This window comes from Terrapene carolina, unplaced genomic scaffold, assembly GCF_002925995.2.
Source record: "Terrapene carolina triunguis isolate 2854851 unplaced genomic scaffold, T_m_triunguis-2.0 Scaffold93, whole genome shotgun sequence".
Taxonomy (NCBI): domain Eukaryota; kingdom Metazoa; phylum Chordata; order Testudines; family Emydidae; genus Terrapene; species Terrapene triunguis.
The window spans coordinates 32,211,322-32,237,506 of NW_020664444.1; the positions used below are offsets into that span (position 1 = coordinate 32,211,322).

Below are 26,185 nucleotides of genomic sequence, written 5' to 3' on the forward strand. Positions count from 1 at the left end.
TTCTGGAGACAGGAACCCCTCGTTACTGACAACACTCCTGGCCCCTTCAGTGAGCATGTGAATGCTAATGTAGATCCACTGAGGTGTCCAATGGGCCTTCCAGGGTGCCTGAGATATCTAAGGCTGTGTCTACTCACTGAAATTGCCAGAGCATCCGCAGCTGGGGATATAACTGGGTCTGCTGTGATCTGGTGCAATGGGTATGTTTAGAGATCTAGTAGGAAAAAAACAAGCGAGAAAACACCCCAGCTCTTTATTTATCACAAGCAGCTCAAAGGGCACATGCATCCAGTCCTATTGAAGTCCTTGGCCAGGTCCCCCTGAAGAACTGGCAAGGCAGGCTAAATTCCACTGCTATTGAGAAAGGAGAGGAATGCTCCTTTTCCAGTTATAGTCACACAGTCACATGACGTGCTCCTGATGAGGCTGTGGATCAAGCCTAGCCCAGATGGTTGGTGTCCCTATTTTATACGGCAGCTTCAGTGAGTCGCAGTGACTGAACAGCTGACATGGTCCTTGGCATCACTTCATTTCAGTGCACTGTCAAACAAGACTAACTCGACAAACTGAAGGGGGGAGTTTACTACTTAAAACTACATGCAACACATGACAAGCTGCTCTACTCTGAAATGTCATCAGAGCAATTTCCCTCCTTCCGGGGGGGGGGGAGGAGGGGGAGAGGGGTCTCAAGACATGTTTTACAACTTTCTATTATTCTGTCAAACCCAATTCTGCATGTCCTGAGCTCAGGGCTCAGCCACGCTGGTTCATTAAAGGCAGCAGCAGAAGCAGAGCACCGTTTACAAACAATGCAAAAGAGGGTTTATTGAATCATCACAGTTAGACCACGCCCAGTACAGCAACATTTGCAATAAATTACAGAACCAAACCGATAATCCTAGTGCTAGAAAATACACTGTTCACACACGCAGTGATTTCTGCTAGTAGCGCCCAGCAGAGTTACTGAATCAAGGCACAATTAAACCATTCACTCAATACTGCAAAAACAATGACACAGGGGAAAAGCAGCTGGACTCTTGCATCATTACGAGGGTCTTAGCTTGGCACTGACATTGCTAACAGGAGAACCTGGATTTCCAAGTTATCACGGAACGTATTAACAGAGGAATTTAAAGCCAGAAACATCTCCCAAAGCTGAGACTCCTGCTCTCCTGAGGCAATGTTCAGAGTGCCTACCTGGAAGGGTTGTGTCTGCATAGGGGGTCAGGAAGGAAGAGGAAAAACTCAAACAGCAAGAATCATTAATGCACAATGCAATCCTGATGCACAGACCACGTCCCCTGAAGACTTGTTCCTTTCGAGGAGGTTCAGTGAGATACAATCTGCAGATGATAAATATCAGTTCAACAGGCATGCAAGCTGCAGGGTTACCATTTGCCCAGGGCACAGTGCAACCAGCACAGCCAAGCTTCCCGAATCTGAGCTCAAGCCATCAGTGGGTGGGTTACCTGGCATGCTGAACCTGCTATCCTCGCTGACAGCCGCTCAGTGCCACCAGCAGGGTACAGGCCAGAATCCCAGCTGTGTGGTAAGACATCCCTCAGGTCTAAAGGCACAACCCAGGGACGTGCAGGGCGATTGGGTCTCAGGTCGTTTGCATGCCCCTGAAGGGTGGGCAAATCACGGGAACCTGAGCTAGAGCAAAGACGAGACTGGGCTCTGCTTCCAGCACTCAGACCATTCAAAAGACCATGTTAGGGAGAAGGGGAATTTCAAGAAAGAAGCCAAGGGAATCCATGGCACAACACACAATGCAGCCTGCAGTCCCTGTGGAGAACGCTTGAGGAGAGCCCTCCCCAGACATGAGGAGCAGGGAGCCGAGGCATCATCCCACTGACTGCACGTTCTGGGGGCATCCTCAGAGCAGGGCAGCTGAACCAAGCTGCCATGGTGGGAGACTCGGTCCCCATGATGGCTAGCTCTGCTCTCTCCACTAATTCGCTCCAGTAAAGCAGCTCCGTTCCAGCGGTGAGGGCACTGAGCAGAACACTTCACAACTGTATAATTTCACAAAGGGGTGGGGGGTTGTGCATAGGGGACCCTTAGAAGCAGAAGTGCAAGGTCAAACAGTTGGTTGCTACACCAGCAAACCCCAACAGTAGATGCTGCAGTTAATTTTGCCTGGAGGAGGCGAGTGCTTAGCCTTGCCTCACATCCTGCCCTTAGCGTGAGGAAGCCTTGTCCGTGCCTGCTGGGGATCAGCTCCCCAACTCCACGGGCACCACACACTTTTCCCGAGGCCTCGCAGGTCCTGCTCTCTCCACAGGTGAGCGAAGTGCCCCCTCCGAGCATCCCCCCGGAGCACCCAGCCCCTGCTCCACTGGACACAGGCAGAATTCACAGATTCGCGCTGCTCCCAAAGAACCAGGACCCCAGCTTAGCAGTCACCTCACAAGCCTGCAGCAGAGCTCCAAGGAGCTGTGACGACCGGAGCAGTGACAGGGCACTTCTGGGCACTCCCCCTCACACTGAGCTGCCCCTGTGCGCTGCCTGGCCCCCAGGGCATTTCACCCCGGAGCATGGTGCCCCAGGGCATGCCAAGGGAGGCCCCACCATTTCTTCCCCTCCCACTGCAACCTCAGTACAGAGCGACAGCAAATGAACATGACCACACTGCAATGGCAGCACCCACAAAGAACAGCACCCAAGTGTCCTACCCTCCACACGGCTGCTAGCACTGAGGGGCAGCGTTACCCAGCCATTAGAGCAGGGGATCAGGAGGTGGGGCTTTGGGAAAGAGCTGCCGATAGAACTCTGCAAAGAGACCTTGGGTGACCTTGGCCAGACACTGCACAGCCTGTCTCCGTGTCCCCCTCACTCAGTAAGGTAGCAGTGCTCAGAGAACTCTCCTTGCAGGGGTCGCGAGGCTGAATTCATGTCTGACGAGCAGCACCCTGGGAACAGCTGGCCGGCCTCCTGGCAAGGAACACGGGCAGCTCCACTCTGAAGAGCGCCTGCAAACAGCCCCGCGGGTCCCATATGCACTCGATCTGCCCAGCCAACGAGCAGAGAGCATGAGCTAGCACCATGGGGACTGGGTAGCCAGGCTTGTTCTGGCTCTTGCATCATCTACAAGTGGAACTGTGTTAGCAATTCTGTTCCTGATAAGTGAACCAGAGCCAAGTCAGGTGCCCTCTCGCACAGCTGCGGCAGGGCCAACGGGGGAAAAGCAGCCCATGCATCTCAGTCAGCAGTAGGCAGCAGCTCTGCACCTCGGTACGCAACAGGAGCAGAAGGCTTGGAAAACAAGGAGCTGCTGTTTATACAGAGACATTTTCAGAGTAGAACTGCACTTTAGTCTGTGGCTCTCCTGGGCCATTGACTATCTGCCATATCCAATACACCTGCCATTGCACGCCCCGCTGTGCTCACTCAGTACCCATCTCACTGCATTATCATTGGCGAGCAGCACTCAGGTATTCCAGTGAGACACCAAGCACGCTGTGTCCACGCCACTCTTTGGAAAAGGCAAAAATTCCTACTCAGGAGAGCCCATCTGTCTATATGGGCAAACAGGAAAGAAAATCCAACAGCGCACGCGCACACACAGCTGAACGCACGCGCACATGTGAGCGCGCACACTCCCTCATCTTGCTCTCACCCAGATGCACATGCCCTCCCTCACTGCAAATACCAAGGTTAGAGTAATCAACTGAGGCCTCCCTCCAGCCCCCAGACATGCCCTCCCGGGGTCCTAGTTTGGGGCGTATTGGGAAAGCGGCCCCGGCTGAGGTACGCCCTGCAGCGCAGCAAGTATCACGTGATTTAGAGAGGGAAAGAGGCAGATCTCCTGGAAGTGATGGCACTTCAGGGACACCCAGGGACTGAAGCCCCAGCAGCTCAGAGGCTGGCCGCGCTGGCAGCCACTTGTGCAGGATTTGGGATGCCCAAGCCCTGCGGGGTCACAAGTAGATTTGCTGTGGCTGTTTTCTCAGCAGCCAGCCTTTGGCTTGTGGATCAAGAACGTCAGCTTCCCACATGAGTTCGTGATCTGAGTTTAATGAGTCCATTGCTGGAGGAGAGTGCTGAGATGGTTCTCCGGGGTCTCCCAGGGAGCTCACATTTGGCTGCTGAATCGCATCCTGAAGAAGCGGTCCCTGATGTACTGCTCACTGTCCCCTGCCACCTGGCTCAGCCAGGTCACCCTACTGCCAGTGATGTCCTCTTTCAGCTTCCGCTTGGTGACAGACACCCAGCCTGGCCCCTCGCTGCTCTGTGGCCTGGTCAGCAACACGTAGCAGGCATGCCGGCTCCGCTCAAACAGAACCGCTGGAACAGAAAGAAAGGGGTTACAGCCAGACCCCTGCCCGGGACAAGGGCAGGTCAGAGCACTGCAGCCAACCCCGAGACTCCGCAGATTCCATGAGAGACAACAGTGCGAAGGGCTAGCTGCCATGGCCAGCGTCCCCGCTGGAGGGGCCCAGGGAGCAGCACTTACCGTCGAAGGCGACTATTCGGTCTGGGCTATTGTTCAGCTCCATGAGAACATTGGGGTAGGACGGATGGAACAGATACAGATTCTGGCGAGCCGCTTTGGAGCCCTGAAACAAACAGGAGGCATCAAGGCGGGGAAGCATGTCACCCAGCCCAGTTGGGCAGAAGCCACATTCAAAACATTCACCTGGCTTAGGGGAAATAAGCCAGGTTTTGCCCAACTCTGCTAGTTTGTCCCAGATGGCACCAAACGTGAGAGCCGGGCGGCAGACATTACCAGTCCAGCCTGGTCGGATGAGTCCCATCAGTACCAGAGCTGGGTTTATTCACTGGTCTGTAACGCCCCTGTCTGTTTATCATAACATTCCTGAATGCCCCAGGTGCACATCAGCCACACACAGGGCCCAGAGGGGGGAGGTTTAGGAAGACGTACCCAGCGGTCATGGGGAAAACACTTAGCAAGTCTGCACACAACAATCAGACTGACGTTGGCAAAGGTCCAAGTGGGAGCAGCAGCATCACTGCCCCTCACTCAGTTCTCACAGCCCCTCCCCTGGCTGGTTTCCCAGCACCGAGAGGCTGACGTGCCAGTTGACTTTCCCCATCCAGGCCGCTGTATGCCATGGCCACAGAGCTGGCTCAGGGCACGGAGAGACAGACAATGCTTGAGGGGCACCAGAGAATCCATGGCCTCAAAGCAAGTTCTACAGGGGCATTTGCTATAAGTGTGAAAAATCAAATCTAACCCTCCACAGGGAGCTCCAGCACATGCAATTTTCCAACAGCTTGGTAAAGACACGTGCAGACGCTCAGACAGCAAGTCTGCCGGGCCACCACCTCCTCCTGCTGGATGAGCTGAGCTTCCCCCCCACTTGCCAGCCCCATCCAGAGCACACCAAAACCCTCGCAGCCTGGCTCTCGAAAGCCTGGCAGGTGAGTAAGTAAACTTTGGCTTAAGAAACAGCTAGCTGCCCCGCAGTCTAGCAAGCACCGTTCACTGCGCAAAGCAGAGACCCCTCTGGTGTCCTGCAAATTCTGGTTCAAGATCAGAGTGAGCCCAAGGGGCTGTGTGTGCTGTCCCCGCTCGCCAGCCCTCACCGTTTCATTGGCCTCTGCCTGGTACTCTCCCCAGAAGAGGAACATGGACCGGTGATCTGCAGTATTGAGCGTGGCAGGCCTTGGACTCCCTGCTCTTGAATTCAGCTCCAGCTCCCAGTGGACTGCTCCAGAGCCACTCTCAACAATCATGATCTGGCAGAGAAGAAAGACCAGAGCTTACCCTGGAGCATACAGCACAGAGAGTCAGGGGCCCAGCTCCACACTTCCCTGCGGGAATAGAGCTTGGCTACATGGGGAAATCAGATCAGGGCAGGCTGGTCGAACCCAGACTCCATGGAATGAGCTCGGCACAGCTGCCATTTGGAACCTGTGCTCTAGTTCCTCCTCAGAGCTACACAACTTTCCATTGCTTCAGTCCCAGGCTCCTCTGACTGCCCCAACACCTATCCTGGGTGTTTGCTCGCTCTCCAATTTGGGGGATGATCACAGCTGAAATCTACACCATAGAAACATGCATGATGCAGTCACGGAGGGGGCACCCAGGGGCCTTTATGTGTAGTTAGCCATGTCAATGCAGAGTCACATCTGGAGGTGCTGGGAGAAATCAGACCCTGAGCTCTGCCTTTGAATTCACCTGCCGTTTATGGTTAGTCACTTGCAGGAGGGAAGAACTCCACACACTGTCTGGGCTGACGGAGGAACCTCCTGGAGAAAGAGCCGCACATCTCAGCAAAGGCCTTTGACACCTATCAAGAAAGCCAGCTCCCCTCTGCCCAGTGCAGGGCTAACTCCTTGTGCACATGGCACTCAAGCCCAACCAAACACACACCGTAGCCAGCAAGTGAGCAAGGAAAGGGGGATCAGAGCAAAGAACTTTCAAACCTTCTTCCTGTTGGGTCCAACTCCGCTTTCAAGGACTATGTGGAGAACGTCAGGTGTGTAGTAACCAAACACTGGCTCGCTGCAAGAGGGACAGGAGAAGGGGACTGAGACAAGGTACCGAGCAGCCAGGGAACAGGCGTCTCAGGCCCAGTGCCTGTTTGTCTAGAGCAGCCTGTACCCAGCCCACACCTAGACTCAACTGATCCCACAATGGCTCAGCATTTGGCATTACTAACTGGAAGAGCTGGGGGTCAGGCCCCTTTGCTCCCTAGGCTGAAAGTTCTGCTGAAGCAGCACCCAGGTCCTACTTCTTCCCTGAGACAGTGGGAGCTTCATCCCCTGAGGCACAGGTAGCCAGGCTGGGGCACAGAAAGGGGAGGTTCATGTAGTCGGCGCTGGCCTTCAGAGAAGATGTAGGATGACCCACCCCTCCATGGCATATAAGGTAATAAGCAGGCCAAGTTTCCAGCCGCTCATATGGCTACAGTATTTGGGGTGGGAGTTGGAGCCAGGCTATTGTGGAGGGGTTTGCAGCAGAAAAAAGACACACACCAAGTACCATGACCTTCTCTGCCCTCACTCCCTACTGTGGCTCCCAGGGAGAGACACCACAACACCCCCCCCCCCACTCCATGAATTGCAGCCATGTCAGCAGGAAATTGACTGAATGAGGCTCTCCCCACCCTCCCTAGAATCAAGACAGAGCATCAAGCTCTCCCCTTTGTGAAGAGATACTAGATCATATGAAACATGCACTTCACACAAAGGAGGGGCCGTGTTTCCCTGGAATCCAAGTGTCATTGGGCAAACTCTTGGAAAAGAGCATCTCTCTCCTGCAATGGCAGCATTACCTCAAGATGTGGGAGGCGTTGACAGTCCACAGGGAGTCAAGAGTTTGTCCATCGAGAAGCTCAGCCATGTCTGACTTCACAACCAAGATATTCTCCCCTGATCTCCCGGGAACCTTCACCAGGTAACGAATGTCTCCAGAGCTGAACAAGGAGAGGCCAAGACAAGGAACTAGTGAGCTTTCCTAGCTGAGAATACCACTTTATTCTTAGCATGCCTGATGTAGAAATCAAAGGCTATCATCCCACCAGGAAAAGGAAAGGATCACAAGACCATGCGCCAGGCCAGGCTCTGCTGAAGCCAACATTTAGGGAGGAGAAGCTGCAGGTTGCCAGCTCTCCCCATCCAACTGGGCACTCTCCCTCCACAGAGAGCAGTTCCCTCTGGGTGCCACATGCAAGAGAAGTAAAGCATTCACTCTCCCTGCACTCCAGGCGGCTGTATGAGGAAAGCACTCTGGGCTTGTGCCCTTTGTTTCTTTATGACTGACGGATCACTGCAACCTGGAAGTGCTCCCCTCCCCCTCTGGGGAATAAAGAGATTTCCCTGCCTGGTCATTGCATGAGAAATTCAGGTGCTGTCTAGTGAGTGAGTGACCAAAAACATGTTCTGGAAAATTCCCTTGTCCCCTGCAGTTACACGTGATTCTGGTACCTGCCAATCTCCTGCACTCAGACATACAACCTGATCTCTGCCCTCATGCTTTAGCCATGTACAAACCCACAGAGCTGTCAGTAATCTATTTGACTGTAGCGGAGGGGAGAGTTAAGGTTGTGTGGCTCGTGTGGAAATGCGTTTGGATGTGCAATGTTTAACTAGCCGTTGGAATTGAAAGGATGTCTGTAGTGGAGCTGACGAGTCAGAGCGCGTGGGGGGGAGCTGGACAGTTTACATTGCTGTGGGTTTGAAAGTTCATTTAACTGGCGATCGTCTCAATTTTGAGAGATCGCACAGATTGGGATTGTGCTTTACCCACAATGCAGTTGGCTGTTCAAGACTGTGTGTGCGTGGCATGCATTCCGGTTTGTATTGATGGGTTTAGTCTAAACGAATTTGAACCGGAACTCTCCAAAGCCTGAAACTTGGCATAAATCATAGAAATAAAACACAGAAGAGACATTACACCATCCAGTCCATCTCCCTGGGGCCAACACAGGACTGGGACATGCAGGACATTTTATAGGTTTTGTTTGATCTGTCCTGATCGTTGGGCGTCCCACCCCTTCCCTCTGCGGATGATTCCACAATCTCATAGATCTTGCTGCCAGGAAGTTTTTCCTGCTATTTAGCCTCAATCCATGCTCTCAAGTAATCACTTTCCCCCTAGTTCTAACCCCTGTGTGCCACACTCAATACTTCCTCTCTGTCTTTGGTGTCTTTCCCCAACCAACATATAACAGAATTACATCCTCTCCACTTTGTTGTCACTCACTGAGTCAGTCCCCCCAGTCTTCTCCTCATTGTCTGGCACTGGAACATGCTCCTGGACAAGCCAAGAGCAACACTGCTAAGTGGATCTTAGAGACAGCTAAACTACACTGCTGCATGCTTCAATCAATGGATCAGAGCCCCCCAATTAAATCACAAGGTCAGGAGAATGTAATGCTGCTACCTGAAAAGAGGTATGTGATGTGTGGGGCTCTCGATCTTCTTCTCCCACTGAGGATCTTGCTGGAGGCTGGTGAGTTTACTTTCCATCCCAGTTGCCATGCTGTAGAGATCCTTCAAGGAGTAGCCGTAAAGAGAATTTACTGTGCAAACAAAGAGAAATCAGAATGACGGCAGAAGCTTACCTTGACCCTTGTTCTAAACTGTGCAAATGAGGCCTTCTCTCCTATCCTTTCCCCTCAGAAATTGTGCATTAGATCCTTAGGGAAGCACAGACTAACTTAGCAACACGCCCTATACTCACTTGGCAACAGTGGCTGTGTTTCGAACTTACATTTCAATGCACTGTCCAAAGAACATGACTACATGTAAAGAGCGCTCTCTGGGTTCACAAGATGAGCTCTTATTTTCAGTAGAGGGCTCCTTCTGTTGCTTTATCATGAATGTCACTTCAGAACCTGGAAACTAGTCTTGCGAGAATGTGGAATACTGTATGACAAGCTGGAAGAGTATTTATGAATTTCAAAGTGATGGTAACTTCTCAGTACTGGGAGTATCTCTAGTGTTCAACCAGCAAGAGGCCTTACCAGTATTGAAGAGAACGTAGTAGGAGCCAGTCTTAGTCACATGCATGAGATAACCAGGCCTTGCACCCAGACTCAGTCTGCCACTGGTTCCGATCTGCTCCCCCTTCTTCCCCGAATAGATGAAACTTTGAGTCTACAGAGAAAATGAAAACCATAAGAATAAATACTTATTAACACCACTGCTGCAGGTTAGCATTCTACTGCTGCTGCAGCCCAAATCCTTGGGGAGGCTGACGGCGTGAGACAGAAAGGTGGCTGCCTGGGCACAGGTGGCTCTCCCATCTGTGAGGAGCCTTCTCCACACATCAGAAGACACTTTACATGCCTTAGATCACTTTTTGCTGTTGACTTAAGACAGCGGTTTTCAAACTGAGCTCGAGTCAGGGGGTACACGCGAAAAATCCTGTGACAGTGGACAACACATTTTATTTAGCAAGACTTTGCAATCTAATCATAGGTATACTACGACCCTATTCCAGATGGGGGTATGCAGTAGACTACATTATTTGGAAAGGGGTATGTAGCCTTAAAACAGTTTGAAAACCGCTGACTTTAGACAATGCAATTCGCAACACACAAACAATTCACAACATACCCATCCGGCCACTAAGTGTCACTGTCTGGCATGAGCCTCAATCTTTTTGTTGTGCATAATTACCACAGGGCAAGGTTAGGCCTATTAACAGTAACAAAGGTGACTGCAGAACAACTGCTTGTGCCTTTTTGCTGTTGTATTAGGCACAGTAACTCCTCACTTAACGTTGTAGTTATGTTCCTGAAAAATGAGACTTTAAGTGAAATAATGTTAAGCGAATCCAATTTCCCCATAAGAATTAATGTAAATAAGGGAGGTTAGGTTCCAGGGAAATTTTTTTCACCAGACAAAAAACTATATATACACATATACATACACACACACCACACACACACAGTATACGTTTTAAACAATTTAATACTGTTCACAGCTATGATGATTGTGAAGCTTGGTTGAGGTGGTGAAGTTAGAGGGTGGGATATTTCCCAGGGAATGATTTACTGCTAAATCAGTGGTTCTCAAAAACTTTTGTACTGGTGACCCCTTTCACATAGCAAGCCTCTGAGTTCGACCCCCCCCCCAAATTAAAAATACTTTTCTATATATTTAACACTATTATAAATGCTGGAGGCAAAGCAGGATTTGGGGTGGAGGCTGACAGCTCGTGACCCCCCATGTAATAACCTCGCGACCCCCTGAGGGCTCCTGACCCCCAGTTTGAGAACCCCTGTGCTAAATGATGAACTAGCACTGGGCTGAGTCGTCAAGGGTTAACACATTGTTGTTAATGTAGCCTCTCACTCTACAAGGCAGCAGGAATGGAGGGAGGGGAGATAGCACAGCAGACAGAGAGACAGACACACCTTGTGTGTGGGAGAGAGAGAAATGCACACTGCCCCTTTAAGTAAGCTGACCCACTCTTAAGTGCATTGTCTTTTTAAGTGGATCAGGAAGTTGAGACAGCAGCTGCTGCCCCAGTCTCTCTCTGTCTCTCTCCCTCCCTGTCCCCACCCTGCTCTATATGGAGAAGAAGGGGTAAGCGGGGTGTAGGAGCAGGGGGAACACCCTGACATTAGCCCACCCCCTTTCTTCTCCTCCCCCCCACCCCCAGAGGGCAGGAGCAGCACATGGCAGTGGGGGGAGGGACAGCTGCAATTGCTAGCCTGCTGGCAACTGCTGCACAGGGAATTTTGAGGAGCGGGGAGCGGATAGGAGGAGCTGATAGGGGGCTGCCGGTCCACCCTGGTTCCAAGCCCCCACCAGCTAGCTGCAACAGGCTGCTTTTCCTGCAAGCAGGGGACAAAGCAGGCGGTTGCCAAACGTTAGAAGGGAGCATTGCACAACTTTAAACGAGCATGTTCCCTAATTGATCAGCAACAAAACAACGTTAACCAAGACGACTTTAAGTGAGGAGTTACTGTAACAGGGAAATTTAGCTTTACAGGACACTTGTCTTACCCACAGCAACAGAGTGACTGGCTAGGTCTCGCCTCACTGGTTTATTGAGGGAGGATGTCTAGGACACCAGCTTTACTCTTTCTGAACAATGCCAGCTGATCTCGAACATCCGGTTGGCCAGAAAGAAGAGCAGAAGGCACTTGATTTAATGTTCCACAGTCCTCCTCATACCTTCTCAACTGTGCTTTACAGGACTCAAGCAGGACACTTCAGAACCTGATTTCCTGGCGCTGTTTGCGTTTCTCTCAGCCTGGGCAAACGGAACAGTCCAGGCAATTGCACTCTTGTTCACCGTCAGTCGCACTCTGTGGCTCACACACTAGGGGGGAAGGTACCATGGCTGGGTTGCAAACTCAGCAGGGGAATATTTACACCAAAGTACGGTTTTCATTGGGATTTATATTTTTAAATCAGTGAAATATTTCTATTCATTTGAGGGAGCAGTAAAACTTTATTGAGCTAAAAGCAGCAAGACCATGTCCCTTCTGGATGGGGAAGGGCAATGGGACCTGCCCTACTGAAACATGCTGGTCTCACAGAGGCCCCCATGGGGTACTTCCTGCTTTAGAATGGTACAGTAAGCAAAACTCCTGTCACTCCTAGCAGTATGTGCAAAGGGTCTATCATGGTTCAAAGTGATGATGTATGTACCTCATCTCCTGCAGTGGTAAAGATCATCACGTCCTGAACTCCATCCCCATCCACATCTGGTATCTTTAACAAGGGAGTCACCACAGTATAATTAGCTCCAAAACTGTTAAACTGCCTCCATCGAACTTCCCCTGAAACACACAGTTATTCCTGTTATGAGAAACATTTGCTCAAAATATGCAAAACATTTGCTCAGAATATTGTTTAGTGGCTCTGTAGGACTAAGGAACAATTTGTCGTTACTGTTATTGTTCTCTGAGATACCCCACAGCCTGATAGCCCATCCTGCATCACCACCTAGCCCTGCACACTGGGGTGTCAGATCTGGCACTTAGTAGTTACGGGTCTTCTTCGCATTTCAATTATAAATTCAAATGTTCATGGGTTTTATTCATAGATGAAGCTCAAACCTAGCTTTCAGCTGGGGAGCCTGAAATACAGCTGGCATTAAGGCATCTTTCCTAATTCTAAACAGTGAACAAAAAAGTGTATGCATTGGCTGGGACTGGATCGCAAGTATTTTTGTGGGGTCTGCTCTAGGAGAAAGATTTTTCTTTGACACTCTGAAGCTACTTCTGAGCAAACTCCAAATGGATGCATGAGCACATTACAGTATGCCACAGCTGAACTCCAGAGACACAGGGGATCTGGGAGAACCTCACCTCTACTGGGGACTGATACCTGCTGAGAACAGCTAACACCAGCCCAAAGCAGGTAACTGGCATGCGTTGTTCCTTTTCATGACCTGTAAATTTGATGTGATCTACTGAGGGAAGATCCGTGTGATTTTTAATCAGACTCCTAAAACACTACATAGAAGTCTAGATTTAAATGAATTAAACATAAGAGCGGCCATACTGTGTCAGACCAAAGGTTCGTCTAGCCCAGAGTCCTGTCCTCCCACAGCAGCCAATGCCAGATGCCCCAGAGGGAATGAACAGAACATGTAACCGTCAAGTGAGCATCCCCTGTTGCCCATTCCCAGCTTCTGGCAAACAGAGGCTAGGGACACCATCCCTGCCCATCCCGGCTAATAGCTATTGATAGACCTATCCTCCGTGAACTTATCGAATCCTCCATGAACTTATCAAATTAAATTAAAGTATTCTTCAGAAATTTCTTACTCATATCTTTGCTTCTGCACAGAAGCAGATCTGCCAACCTGGATGTTAGGGGACACACAATCACAACTGAAGATATAAACTGTATGTGCCCAACAACTTTTAAAATAATGAAGCCTCTGTCAGCATCTTACCCAATTTACCAAGGGTCGTGGTAGATTCCCCATCAGACAATTTTTAAATCAAGACTGGATGTTTTTCTAAAAGATCTGCTCTAGGAATGATTGTGGGAAGTTCTCTGGCCTACAATATGCAGGAGGCCAGAGTAGATGATCACAGTGGTCCCTTCTGACCTTGGAATCCATGATTCTCCCGTATCTGAGGAATGGACACACAGCCTGTCTGATCACTCCTTTGCCAATTGTTTTTGTGTAAATGCAAGCAGTGATATTTTGATTTTGTGTTTATCATCCCATTTTACCAGCTCAGAAACAGCTAAAAGGGCTTTGCTTAAATTTTCCAAATACAATTCAACCGCCACACACATGCGGTTCCAGACCGAAAGGAATTTTACCCTTCCAGGAGTGCTGGGTAATCACTGGCTCGCTGTCATAAGGGCAGCAGTGCTGAATAGCAAGGAAACTTTGTGCTGTCTGCAGTAATGCAGAGCAGGCTGCAGCCCATGACCTCGGTAGAACATTTCCAAAGCTTTGACCACAACATTAGAATTTGTTACTATCACAACAGATTTGAAATGGGAGGGTTCCTCTGTGGAGCAGAGGGTAGCAGAGAATTTTACCCCCACAGATAACAAGCAAACATACAAGGGCAGGAGAGAATACAAGTTGTAGCTAGTGATACCCTGACTCCAAAGTTGCCTGAGGCTATGAAGGGAAGGCCAGGCTGATGCATCACATATTTAATTGCAGGTGGTTTTTTTCTTTTCTGGGTAGGCAGTGAAGTGAAGTTGGAGGAATGTGTCCCAATGCCTCAAAATGGAGTCTGATTTAGCACAGACACAGGCTTGAGCAATGGCCATTTTAATCCAACACGAGGGAACGTTGGTGCTTTCATGCCCTTATATTGATCCTCATTAAGGATGAGCACAGAATCCAATTGCCTCCAGTCTTCTGCTCAGTTGAGGGAGAATTTCAATGGTGTCCAGAGACCTAGAGTACAACTGCACTTCCTTAGGGTTTTCAGAGTTAAGGCAAGCAGAAGGCAATGAAAAACAGAGATGGAAAATGATACATGCATATGCAGGAAATCTACAACAAAACATACTATTCTGTCTGCGAAAGAATTGAGAGACTAGATCTTTGAGGTGGTGAGAGCGGAGTCTCACCACTGATTTGAAAACAACCAGATGAGGATGAAATGTGAGACTCTCCTTTCAGGATGTAGGACTCCCAAGGCAAATACCTTAGAACAAAGATATCTGGGGGTTAGGACCTTTGTTAAACCATGCGAGCAGGACTCTCGGGGGGAAAAAAAAACCTTGCCAAATGCTCTCCTGGATTTTACTCCTAGGTTAAGCTACCCCTGGGCCTTTGGTGGCTCTCTAGGATCACCGATTTGTAAAGGGATTATTGGGAAGGAGCTGCTTATTTCTTTGACTTCTAGGCCCCTGATAAGGTGATGATGTTTGGAAGGCAAGCACTGCCCTGTGCCGAAAGATATCCTATATGGGCTACCCATGAAACGAACTGCGAGCTTGTTATGCTCCACAAAGAAGAAGCTGAAGATTTCTGTTGCACCAAAGGCCTGGCGTGGAGAAGTGCTCACTGTATGGCAGTGGTCCCCAACCTTTTTCGTCTGGCAGGTGCCAGACAACGAGCCACGGAGGACCGTGGCAGTGGACGAGCATCCGCCGAAATGCCGCCGACAAGCGGCAACGTCAATAGGCATTGCCGATGCCGCCGGTGGATGCTCATCCGCCAGCCAGTACACTGGCGCACTTAGACGCCCCGGCGGGCACCATGGCGTCCGCGGGCACCGCGCTGGGGACCCCTGCTGTATGGTATCGGGACAGAGCATCAAACAACTTACAAGTAGGCACTGCCATGCAGCCATCTGCAGGGGCGCTGGAACAATTTTTACAGTGGGGGTGCTGAGAGCCGGTGGACCAAACTGTAAACCCTGTATATGATGGAAACCATTTTAAGACAGGGGGTGCAACAGCACCTCCCATCACCCCTAGTTCCAGCACCTATGGGCATCTGGCATGGTCAGCAGAACTGTGGGAATCTGAAATCAACCAGTTAATATTGGCAGCAGGGCCAGCTCCAGGCACCAGCCCAGCAAGCAAGTGCTTGGGGCGGCCAAGGGGAAGGGGCGGCACGTCGGGCTGTTCGGTGGCGGGTCCCTCTTGGAGGGAAGCACCTTCCGCCAAATTCCCGCCAAAGAAGAAAGCGGCGCGGTGGAGCTGCCGCCGATCGCAATTGCGATCGCGGCTTTTTTTTTTTTTTTTCCTGCCGCTTGGGGCGGCAAAAACCCTGGAGCCGGTCCTGATTGGCAGGTAGCGGGGCAGTTACAAAATTAGTAATACTGTGTTTGTATATTATTGCCATTTCTCCCACCCTTTTATTAAAAGCAAAACAACCAAACAAACAAAAACAACCCCCCACACACACCTCTTTGGGGCAGAGCCTGGCTCTTCATATACCTCTGTACCAGCACCCAATACATTCAGGGCACTTCTGTAAGGGAGAATGACTGGCTCAGTGTTACCAGAAATTTAGACCCTGGCTGAGTGACATTCTGGAGTAGTCATGAGAGCTTTTTCTACATTTTGTAACGTACCCATATTGAAGCAGAATTGCCTTGTCTACACAGGGATGTTAATGTGTGTCCTAAATTTTGTCATTGAGCAAGACCAGGGTTTACTTTGACCAGCTAACATGTTAAAACTACAACTTGGCTTGTCCACACTAGGATCTTAAAATATATGGGCTGACACCTTTTCTCCTGGTGAAGCCAAGGGCTTGGTGAAGATGACACTTAACAGGGAAGCAGCACTCTTTTCATGCTAGTCTTGCTCCACGGAAAAACACAGGACCTGAAAGCAACTAAACCAGGGGAGGGCAAACTACGGCCCGCGGACCGGATCCAGCCCATCAGGGTTTTCAATCCGGCCCGTGGGATTGCCAGCCCCGTGGCGCACCGGGGCTAAGTCAGGCTCCCTGCCTGCCCTGGCCCTGCGTCGCTCCTGGAAGCGGCCAGCACCATGTCCCTGTGGCTCCTGAGGGGGGTGGAGGGCCCAGGAATGGGGAACCGCGGGCAATGGGAACTTTGGGGGTGGTACCTGCAGGTGAGGGCAGCGCACAGAGGAGCCACCTGCCCCACCCCAAGGAGCCACTGCCAGACATGCTGGCCACTTCTGGGAGAGGTGCAGGGCCAGGGCAGGCAGGGACCCTGCCTTAGTCCCGCTTCGTGCCGCTGCCACTCCGGACCCACTTGAGGTAAGCGGCCCTGGGCCAGAGTCGGCACCCCAAACCCCTCCTGCACCCCACACCCCAACCCCCTGTGTTAAGCCCCTGGCGCACCCCAACCCCCTCCCTCCTGCACCCCAACCCCCTGCCCTGAACTCCCCGCCACACCCCACACTCCTTGCCCCAGCCCTATATTCATGGCCCTGCATACAATTTCCCCACCCAAATGTGGCCCTCGGGCCAAAAAGTTTGCCCATCCCTGAACTAAACCCAAAAGGGGCATGTATATAGCTTCCATTATGTCCACAGATAAACTGTGCTGAGAGATTTCTTTCAAGACAGAGGTTCTGCTACTAGAAATATTTTTTAAACAGACTAACACCTTCAGTTTTATTGGAAGGTAATGGCCCAGAAATAAGAACATAAGAATGACCATAGTAGGTCAGACTAATGGTCCATCTTGTCCAGTATCCTGTCTTCTGACAGTGGACAGTGCCAGGTGCTTCAAAGGGAAGGAACAAAACAGAGCAATTATTGAGTGATCCATCCCATTGTCCAGTCCCAGATTATGACAGTCAGAGACTTAAGGACATCCAGAGCATGGGGTTGCATCCCTGACCATCTTGATTAACAGGCATTGATGGACCTCTCCTCCATGAACTTATCTAATTCTTTTTTGAACCCAGTTTTATTTTTGGCCTTCACAACATCCTCTGGCAATGAGTTCCACAAGTACACTGTTTGAAGGAGGACTTTCTTATGTTTGCTTTAAAGCTTCTGCCTATTAATTTCATGGGGTGATCCTATGGTTCTTATGTTATATGAAGGGGTAAATAATACTTGCTTAATCACTTTCTCCACACATTCTATAAGACCTCTATCATATCCCCCCCTTAGTCATCTCTTTTCTAAGATGAACAGTCCCAGGCTTTTTAATCTCTCCTCATATGGAAGTTGTTCCATACCCCTAATAATTTTTTGTGCCCTTCTCTGTACTTTTTCCAATTCTATCACTTTTGAGATGGGGTGACCAGAACTGCATGCAAGCTTAATGGTGTGGCTGAACCATGGATTTCTATAGCAACATGAGGATATTCTCTATCTTATTATCTCCATTTCCTAATGGTTCCTAACACTGTTTGCTTTTTTTTGCCTGCTGCTGCACACTGAGCAGATGTTTTCAGAGAATTATCCATGATGACTCCAAGATCCCTTTTTTGTGAGGTAACAGCTAATTTTGATACGTATAGTAGAGACTATGTTTTCCAGTGTGCATTACAGTATTTTGCATTTATCAACACTGAATTTTATCTGCCACTGTGTTACCCAGTCACCCAGTTTTGTGAGATCTATTTGTAACTGCTGGCAGTCAGCTTTAGACTTCATTATCTTGAGTAATTTTGTATTGTCTGCAAACTTTGCCACTTCCCTGTTTACTCCCATTTCCAGATCATTTATAAGTATGTTAAACAGCACTGGTCCCACTACAGACTGTTGAGGAGATTCCACTATTTACCTCTCTCCATTGTGAAAACTGACCATTTATTTCTACCCTTTGCTTTGTATCTTTTAACCAGTCACTGATCTCTGAGAGGACCTTCCCTCTCATCCCTTTACTGCTTCTTTGCTTAAAAGCCTTTGGTGAGGGACCTTGTCAAAGACTGTGAAAGTCCAAGTACAACTATATTGACTGGATCACCTTTGTCCAAATGTTTGTTGACCCCTTCAAAGAATTCTAATATACTGATGAAGCATGATTTCCTGTTATAAAAGCCATATTGACTCTTCCCCAACATATCACGTTCATCTATGTGTCTAGTAATTCTTTTCTTACAAACAAATTATCTGGTACTCTTTGGCTTATTATTCTGTAATCGCAGGATCTCCTCTGGAACCTTTTAAAAAAAATTGGCGTTACGTTAGCTGTCAGTCATCTGTTACAGAGGCTGATTTAAGCGACAGGTTGCATACCACAGTTAGTAGTTCTGCAATTTCATATTTGAGTTCCTTCAGAATTCTTGGCTGACTACCATCTGGTCCTGGTGACTTATTACTCTTTTACTCAATCAGTTGTTCCAAAACCTCCTCTACTAACTCCTCAATCTGGGACAGTTCCTGAGATTTGCCACTTAAAAAGAATGGGTCAGGTGTGGGAGTCTCCCTCACATACTCTGCAGTGAAGACAGATGCAAAAAATGCATTTAGCTTCCTCACAACAGGGGGAAAACACCACAGCAGCCCAACATGGTAGCATTTAATTTCAGAAAGGGGAACTACACAAAAATGAGGAGGTCAGTGAAACAGAAATTAAAGGTACAGTACCAAAAGTGAAATCCCTGCAAGCTGCATGGAAACTTTTTAAAGACACTATAATAGAGGCTCAACTTAAATATATACCCCAAATTAAAAAACGCAGTAAGAGAACCAAAAAAGTGCCACCATGGCTAAACAACAAAGTAAAAGAAACAGTGAGAGGCAAAAAGGCATTCTTTAAAAAGTGGAAGTTAAATCCTAGTGATGAAAATAGAAAGGAGTATAAACTCTGGCAAATGAAGTGTAAAAATATAATTAGGATGGCCAAAAAAGAATTTGAAGAACAGCTAGCCAAAGACTAGCCAAAGTAAGAGCAAAAAAAATTTTTAAGTATATCAGAAGCAGGAAGCTTGCTAAACAACCATTGGGGCCACTGGACGATCGAGCTGCTAAAGGAGCACTCAAGGACGATAAGGCCATTGCGGAGAAACTAAATGAATTCTTTGCATCGGTCTTCACGCCTGAGGATGTGAGGGAGATTCCCAAACCCGAGTCATTCTTTGTAGGTGACAAATATGAGGAATTGTCCCAGACTGAGGTGTCAGTAGAGGAGGTTTTGGAACAAATTGATAAACTAAACTGTAATAAGTCTCCAGGACCAGATAGTATTCACCCAAGAGTTCTGAAGGAACTCAAATGTGAAATTACAGAACTACTAACTATAGTCTGTAACCTATCATTTAAATCAGCTTCTCTAACAAATGACTGGAGGATAGCTAATGTGACACCAATTTTTAAAAAGGGCTCCAGAGGTGATCACGGCAATTACAGGCCATAATACTGAAGCCTGACTTCAGTACCGGACAAACTGGTTGAAACTATAGTCAAGAACAAAATTGTCAGACGCACATATGAATATAATTTGTTGGGGAAGAGTCAACATGGTTTTTGTAAAGGGAAATCATCCCTCACCAATCTGCTAGAATTCTCTGAGGGGGTCAACGAGCATGTGGACAAGGGGGATCCAGTGGATATAGTGTACTTAGTTTTTCAGAAAGCCTTTGACAAGGTCCCTCACCAAAGGCTCTTAAGCAAAGTAAGCTGTCATGGGATAAGAGGGAAGGTCCTCTCATGGATTGGTAACTGGTTAAAAGATAGGAAACAAGGGGTATGAATAAATGGTCAGTTTTCAGAATGGAGAGAAGTAAATAGTGGAGTCCCCAGGGGTCTGTATTGGGACCAGTCCTATTCAACATATTCATAAATGATCTGGAAAAAGGGGTAAACAGCGAGGTGGCAAAATTTGCAGATGATACAAAACTACTCAGGATGGTTATGTCCCAGGCAGACTGCGAAGAACTACAAAAGGATCTCTCAGAACTGGGTGACTGGGCAACAAAATGGCAGATGAAATTCAGTGTTGATAAATGCAAAGTAAGGCACATTGGAAAACATAATCCCAACTATACATATAAAATGATGGGCTCTAAATTAGCTGTTACCACTCAAGGGAAAGATCTTGGAGTCATTGTGGATAGTTCTCTGAAAACATCCACTCAATGTGCAGCGGCAGTCAAAAAAGCTAACAGAACGTTGGGAATCATTAAGAAAGGGATAGATAATAAGGCAGAAAATATCATATTGCCTCCATATAAATCCATGGTATGCCCACATCTTGAATACTGCATGCAGATGTGGTCACCCCATCTCAAAAAAGATATATTGGTATTGGAAAAGTTCAGAAAAGGGCAACAAAAATTATTAGGGTATGGAATGGCTTCCGTATGAGGAGAGATTAGTAAAACTGGGACGATTAAGGGGGGGGGAATATGATAGAGGTCTATAAAATCACGACTGGTGTGGAGAAAGTAAATAAGGAAGTGTTATTTACTCCTTCTCATAATACAAGAACTAGGGGTCAACAAATGAAATTAATAGGCAGAAGGTTTAAAACAAACAAAAGGAAGTATTTCTTCACACAACGCACAGTCAACCTGTGGAACTCTTTGCCAGATGATGTTGTGAAGGCCAAAACTGTAACAGGGTTAAAAAAAGAACTAGATAAATTCATGGAGGATAGCTCCATCAATGGCTATTAGCCAGGATGGGCAGGAATGGTGTCCTTAGCCTCTGTTTGCCAGAAGATGGGAATGAGCAACAGGGAATGGATCACTTGATGATTACCTGTTCTGTTCATTCCCTCTGGGGTACCTGGCATTGGCCACTGTTGGAAGACAGAATACTGGGCTAGATGGGCCTTTGGTCTGACCCAGTATAGCTGTTCTTATATTCTTATTATTAAAGCATGGAATTTCTATCCATAGAGATTCGATGGTACGGTTTGATTGATTTAGGGTTTTTACTATATTTGATTATGCGTTCCTTCACATATAGTTCCACTTCCCAATCAGTGTAACCTCTTCTGTCATTTCGACATATTTTGTACCCTGGTATTACTGTGTCCCATTGATTATCCTCATTCCACCAAGTTTCTGTGATGCCTATTGTGGTGTTGCACTCCATATGTTTTATGGAAATATGCTACTGAGTGTGAATATAATGTAACTGGAATATGCTTAATGCATAAGGTCTCTTGTAAGGGATCGTTACAAAGCTTATAATCTACTGAGTGTTCATCCTATTTGTATGTATGTGTCATTCTTGTATCTAAAACTAGAAATATGAAGTATAACTCTGAAGTCCTATTGTAATTATGCAAAGTGTGGGCCATTAATGGTGGTTTAGAACTTTGATGGCTCCCATTGACTAGGACAATTGGTTGTAAATGGCTCTGTTTACTTGCAAGCCTTCCTGTGAGTCATTCCGGAAAGAATGGAGGCTTGGGGTCTCACAGGACATGTAACCTGGTACTGGAATTCATCTTAAACCTGGTGCTTTTCCATTTAGAAGGAGGAGTGGGGACCCAGAGACAAAAGATTCCCGCCTTGTGCCAAAGCTATAAAAGGGGGTGGAACAGAACAAAGGGGTTGCCAGTCATGAGAAATCCCCTAGTTACCACCTGAGCTGGAACTAACAAGGACTGTACCGGGGAAAGGATTGGGCCCAAACTAGGAAGGAGTCTAGTCTGTGAAAGAAGCTTACTGGAACATCTCTGAGGGTGAGATTTACCTATATGTGGTTTCTTAATGTATTAGGCTTAGACTTGCATGTTTTGTTTTATTTTGCTTGGTAACTTACTTTGTTCTGTCTGTTTTACTTGAAACCACTTAAATCCTACTTTTTATACTGAATAAAAATCACTTTTGTTTATTAATTAACCCACAGTAAGTGATTAATACCTGGGGGAGCAATCAGCTGTGCATATCTCTCTATCAGTATTATAGAGCGCGGACAATTTATGAGTTTACCCTGTATAAGCGTTATACAGAGTAAAACGGATTTATTTGGGGTTTGGATCCCATTGGGAACGGGGTGCTGGAGACAGGAGTACTTGCTGAGCTGTTTTCAGTTAAGTCTGCAGCTTTGGGGGGGTGTTTCAGACCCTGGGTCTGTGTTGCAGCAGTCTAGCATGTCTGGCTCAGCCAGACAGGGTTCTGGAGTCCCAAGTTGGCAGGGAAGACAGGCTCAGAGGTAGTTTCAGCACATCAGGTGACAGCCCCAAGGGGGTCTCTGTGACCGAACCCATCATACCTATTATATCAATATCCTCATTCAATACTAGGCACTCAAGTTCATGCATCTTAATATTTAGAGTTATTGCATTTGTATACAAGCACTTATAAAATGTGTCAAAGTTTAGTTGTCTGCCTTCATGTGATGTAACTGAATGGGACATTTTCATTTGCCTATTTTTCTTCAGTTTCTACCTGTACTTGATCAATCATAGACTATCAGGGTTGGAAGGGACCTCAGGAGGTCATCTAGTCCAACCCCCTGCTCAAAGCAGGACCAATCCCCAGACAGATCAATACATATCCTCTCCTGTTTACTAAGATATAGAGCTGGGCTGTTAATAAATCCGCCATAAGGGATGTCTCTGTTTGAACCGTGTGTTCATCCACATCTGTTGGCTTTCCCCCAGCGTTTAGTTTATTTCCACTAACTTTTTAATTTTACCTGCTAGCAATCTCGTTCTGTTTTGGTTTAGGTGGAGCCCATCTTTCCTATATAGGCTCCTCCTTTCCCAAAAGATTCCCCAGTTCCAAATAAATCTAAATCCCTCCTCTCTACACCACTGTCTCATCCACCCATTGAGACCCTGAAGTTCTGCCTAACTGGCCCTGCGTGTGGAACTAGAAGCATTTCAGAGAATGCTACCATGGAGGTCTTGGTCTTTAATTCATTGTCCTCACCTGTACTGTTGGAAGCAAAGTAGCTGGGCTGTTCCCCCTTTGGAGAAAGAATCTCCTGAATGGGAGTTGTGAAAAGGCTGCCTGGTGGATCTACAGTTAAAATCTCCAGGCTACTTTCTGTAGTAGAATAGGCTGGGAATTCTTTTGAATAGGTGAAAACTTGATTAAGAACAAATTTATTCAGCTCTGATGAATCCTTAAATGCGCTCGGTGATGGATGCTTTTGACATTAAATCCCATCAAAGGGAGCCAGGGATGACTAGATTAACTTTAATGGTGTAATCAATATTCCAAGTTTTTCAGTACCTCAGGCAACTGTACTGGATAACAAGGGCCTGGAAAAAAAGCATGTCAGGCCACAAGCTGCATCATACAAATAGGGTGACCAGATGTCCTGATAAAATCGGGTCTGTCCGATATTTAACCCTTTGTCCCGATCAATGTACGATCGGGACACCATTTGTACCACGTCCTCGCTCCTCCCCCTCCCAGCGCTTCCCGCCTCCTAACAGCTGTTTGGTGGCACCTAATGCTTTCCAGGAGGGAGGGGGGAGGAGCGGATACAGACAGTACCCAACACACACAGACGGACAAAATGGCAGCTTAAGAACTGAATTGGCTGGGAGCATGTTGGCTTCTCACAGCCTTAGTGATGTTTGCAACGTGGATGCATTGGTTATGTTTTCATGCTGATGAAATACCTTGCATTAGTCTGTACCTTATTCATAAACCAGCAGGGTTCCCCTACCGCCAGGAGATAGAAGGGATGAAAAGCAATAGCAGAGGTGTGAATCCCCTGTGGTTCAGTCAAGTTCTGCCCCTTAGCCTACCTGTGTGAGGGTTGATTGCAGTTAGTAACTCTGGGTTCCCAATGACAAGACAGCCTGGGGACTGAGCCCCACCCAGCTGCTCAATGGCGCACTCCATCCACAGGAGGTCTTCAGTGACAGGCCTCTCCCAGAGCGTGCTGCCGTTGGTGCCCGAGACAGCAGTAACAAAGGCACATGGAGCGGAAAGGCCTGAAGAAAGAACACATTGCAGAGGGAAGAGTACTGTCCTCCCCTCTACCTGTCCGTGCACACAACCAGTTCAGTGGGATAACTTGTCTCCCCTTCCCGTCCCCAGATGACCAGCATTCATGTTTCCCCTTTATATTCACACTGTCTCTCAATTCTCCCTCTTTCTTCTGGCTTGGTGAATAGTGGTTCCTGCTTCGGGACTGAGAGAAGACCGCAGCACGGCTAGACACGTGCTGCACAGGCATCGAATGCTAGCTCTTTGGGAGATTTATTCCTCATCTCTGTTGAGGACAACTCCATCCACCCAAGGGGTCTCTGTCATCGCAGCATTACTGACCAGCACTAAAAGAGAAAGCACACCCCTCACCACTATGCCTCTGTCTGTTTCTGCTTAGAGTCACAGTTACCTTCATCTGAGCAGGATCTGTTAACACTGCTGCTACCATTGGTATCTTTGAAAACGAAGATAACATCTTGCACTTTGTCTTCGTTCACATCTTCTACAGCCAGAAACTTGTAGGTCACTGCAGAGAGATCACAAACCGGATGCTAGAAAGCAGTGCTTGGATCAACAGGATTGAAGGGCACAGTGACAACGCAGGTAAACTGGAGGAAAATGTATTTTCTTAAAATCCTGGTTGCTGCCCCCTCCCTTTTTCTTTGGGAAAGCAATGCCAAGATAGATCAGCACTTCATTTATACTAGTGTGAGAACAGTGCCTAACACAGGGGGATCTCTGGTCTAGGATCGGGGTCCCTAGGCACTACCACAAAAATACAACAACAGTTGTATCCAGCAGTAAATATTAGGAAACCTTATGCAGTTAGGGGAGTCAAACAGTTGAGAATTTGATAATGTCTGAAACTGTGCTAATGTAATACACTGATTTAGGGCATGCAATTGTCTCTCTCTAATGGCTGGCACTTGCAGATATAACAGCCTGGTACTAGGTCTTAGTCAATGGAGCTCTCCTTTAGCTCAGAGGGTAGAGGCCAGTGTTTATAAGCACTGGGTTTGATCCCTGCTGATGTGCGCAATGTCTGTGTAATGTGGCCATGGTTTGTTACGCTAGGAACACACAAGACAGAAGCACTGCTCCTCCCCTTAAACTGAAGGAGGACAATTAAAGTGGCATAGCAAGCTGTGAGGGCAGAGAAGGCTGTAGTGTCAAAGGTCTGGCATATAATGGAGCTCTACCTAGCTTTTCACACACGAGTTCAGTAAAAGGACATTTCTCTTCAGAATTAAGCATGAGAGTAATTTACAAGACAGACACGATTCTCTCCCTTCACTAATCCAATGAAGGTAAGATAGAAGTACTCATTTCTGATGGAGGAAGGACCCCATTATTGCTCTTAAGTCTCAGGTCAAAGGCACCTAAAGAACATTTTAAGTTAAAGTTCAACCACAATAAAGGTCAATTCTGTAAAAACATCCTCTCAAGCTTTGCTCAACCAAGGGCCAATCTGCTACCTTTCTAGTGCTTGAGGGCAGCACTAATTTGCCTATGTATAAAAGATTTCAAACACCTACCAGAAGGCCACTCCAATTAAGATAGGACATTGCATATCAAGACCTGGGATACCTGCAGCTCACACTCTCATGGGCAACATCCTTGCTGGCCCTAGACCAGGGGTAGGCAACCTATGGCACGCGTGCCCAAGGCGGCACGCGAGCTGATTTTCGGTGGCACTCACACTGCCCGGGTCCTGGCCACCGGGGGGCTCTGCATTTTAATTTTATTTTAAATTAAGCTTCTTAAACATTTTAAAAACCTTATTTACTTTACATACAAAATAATTTAGTTATATATTATAGACTTATAGAAAGAGACCTTCTAAAAACGTTAAAATGTATGACTGGCACGTGAAACCTTAAATCAGAGTGAATAAATGAAGACTCGGCACACCACTTCTGAAAGGTTGCCAACCCTTGCCCTAGATTGAGGCCACTCTTTGGGCAGGGTTCTACAATCCTGATGATTATGATGAGCACAGGGAAATGAGCGCTTAGAAATACTGTTT

General features: G+C 47.8%; 1 protein-coding gene across 1 annotated transcript in view; it reads right to left on the reverse strand.

The window, feature by feature from the left end:
* Window positions 1-822: 822 nt before the first annotated feature.
* FAM234A (family with sequence similarity 234 member A) overlaps window positions 823-26,185 on the reverse strand; it is a 51,220-nt gene continuing 25,857 nt past the window's right edge. The window contains exons 3-12 of the mRNA XM_024197809.2: window positions 24,569-24,685; window positions 23,973-24,161; window positions 12,085-12,215; window positions 9,441-9,573; window positions 8,858-8,996; window positions 7,248-7,388; window positions 6,397-6,475; window positions 5,554-5,706; window positions 4,460-4,562; window positions 823-4,290 (exon numbers count right to left, since the gene is read on the reverse strand). Coding sequence (XP_024053577.2) covers window positions 4,079-4,290; window positions 4,460-4,562; window positions 5,554-5,706; window positions 6,397-6,475; window positions 7,248-7,388; window positions 8,858-8,996; window positions 9,441-9,573; window positions 12,085-12,215; window positions 23,973-24,161; window positions 24,569-24,685 — 1,397 coding nt within the window. The 3' untranslated portion in view covers window positions 823-4,078. The remainder of the gene's footprint in view (window positions 4,291-4,459; window positions 4,563-5,553; window positions 5,707-6,396; window positions 6,476-7,247; window positions 7,389-8,857; window positions 8,997-9,440; window positions 9,574-12,084; window positions 12,216-23,972; window positions 24,162-24,568; window positions 24,686-26,185) is intronic.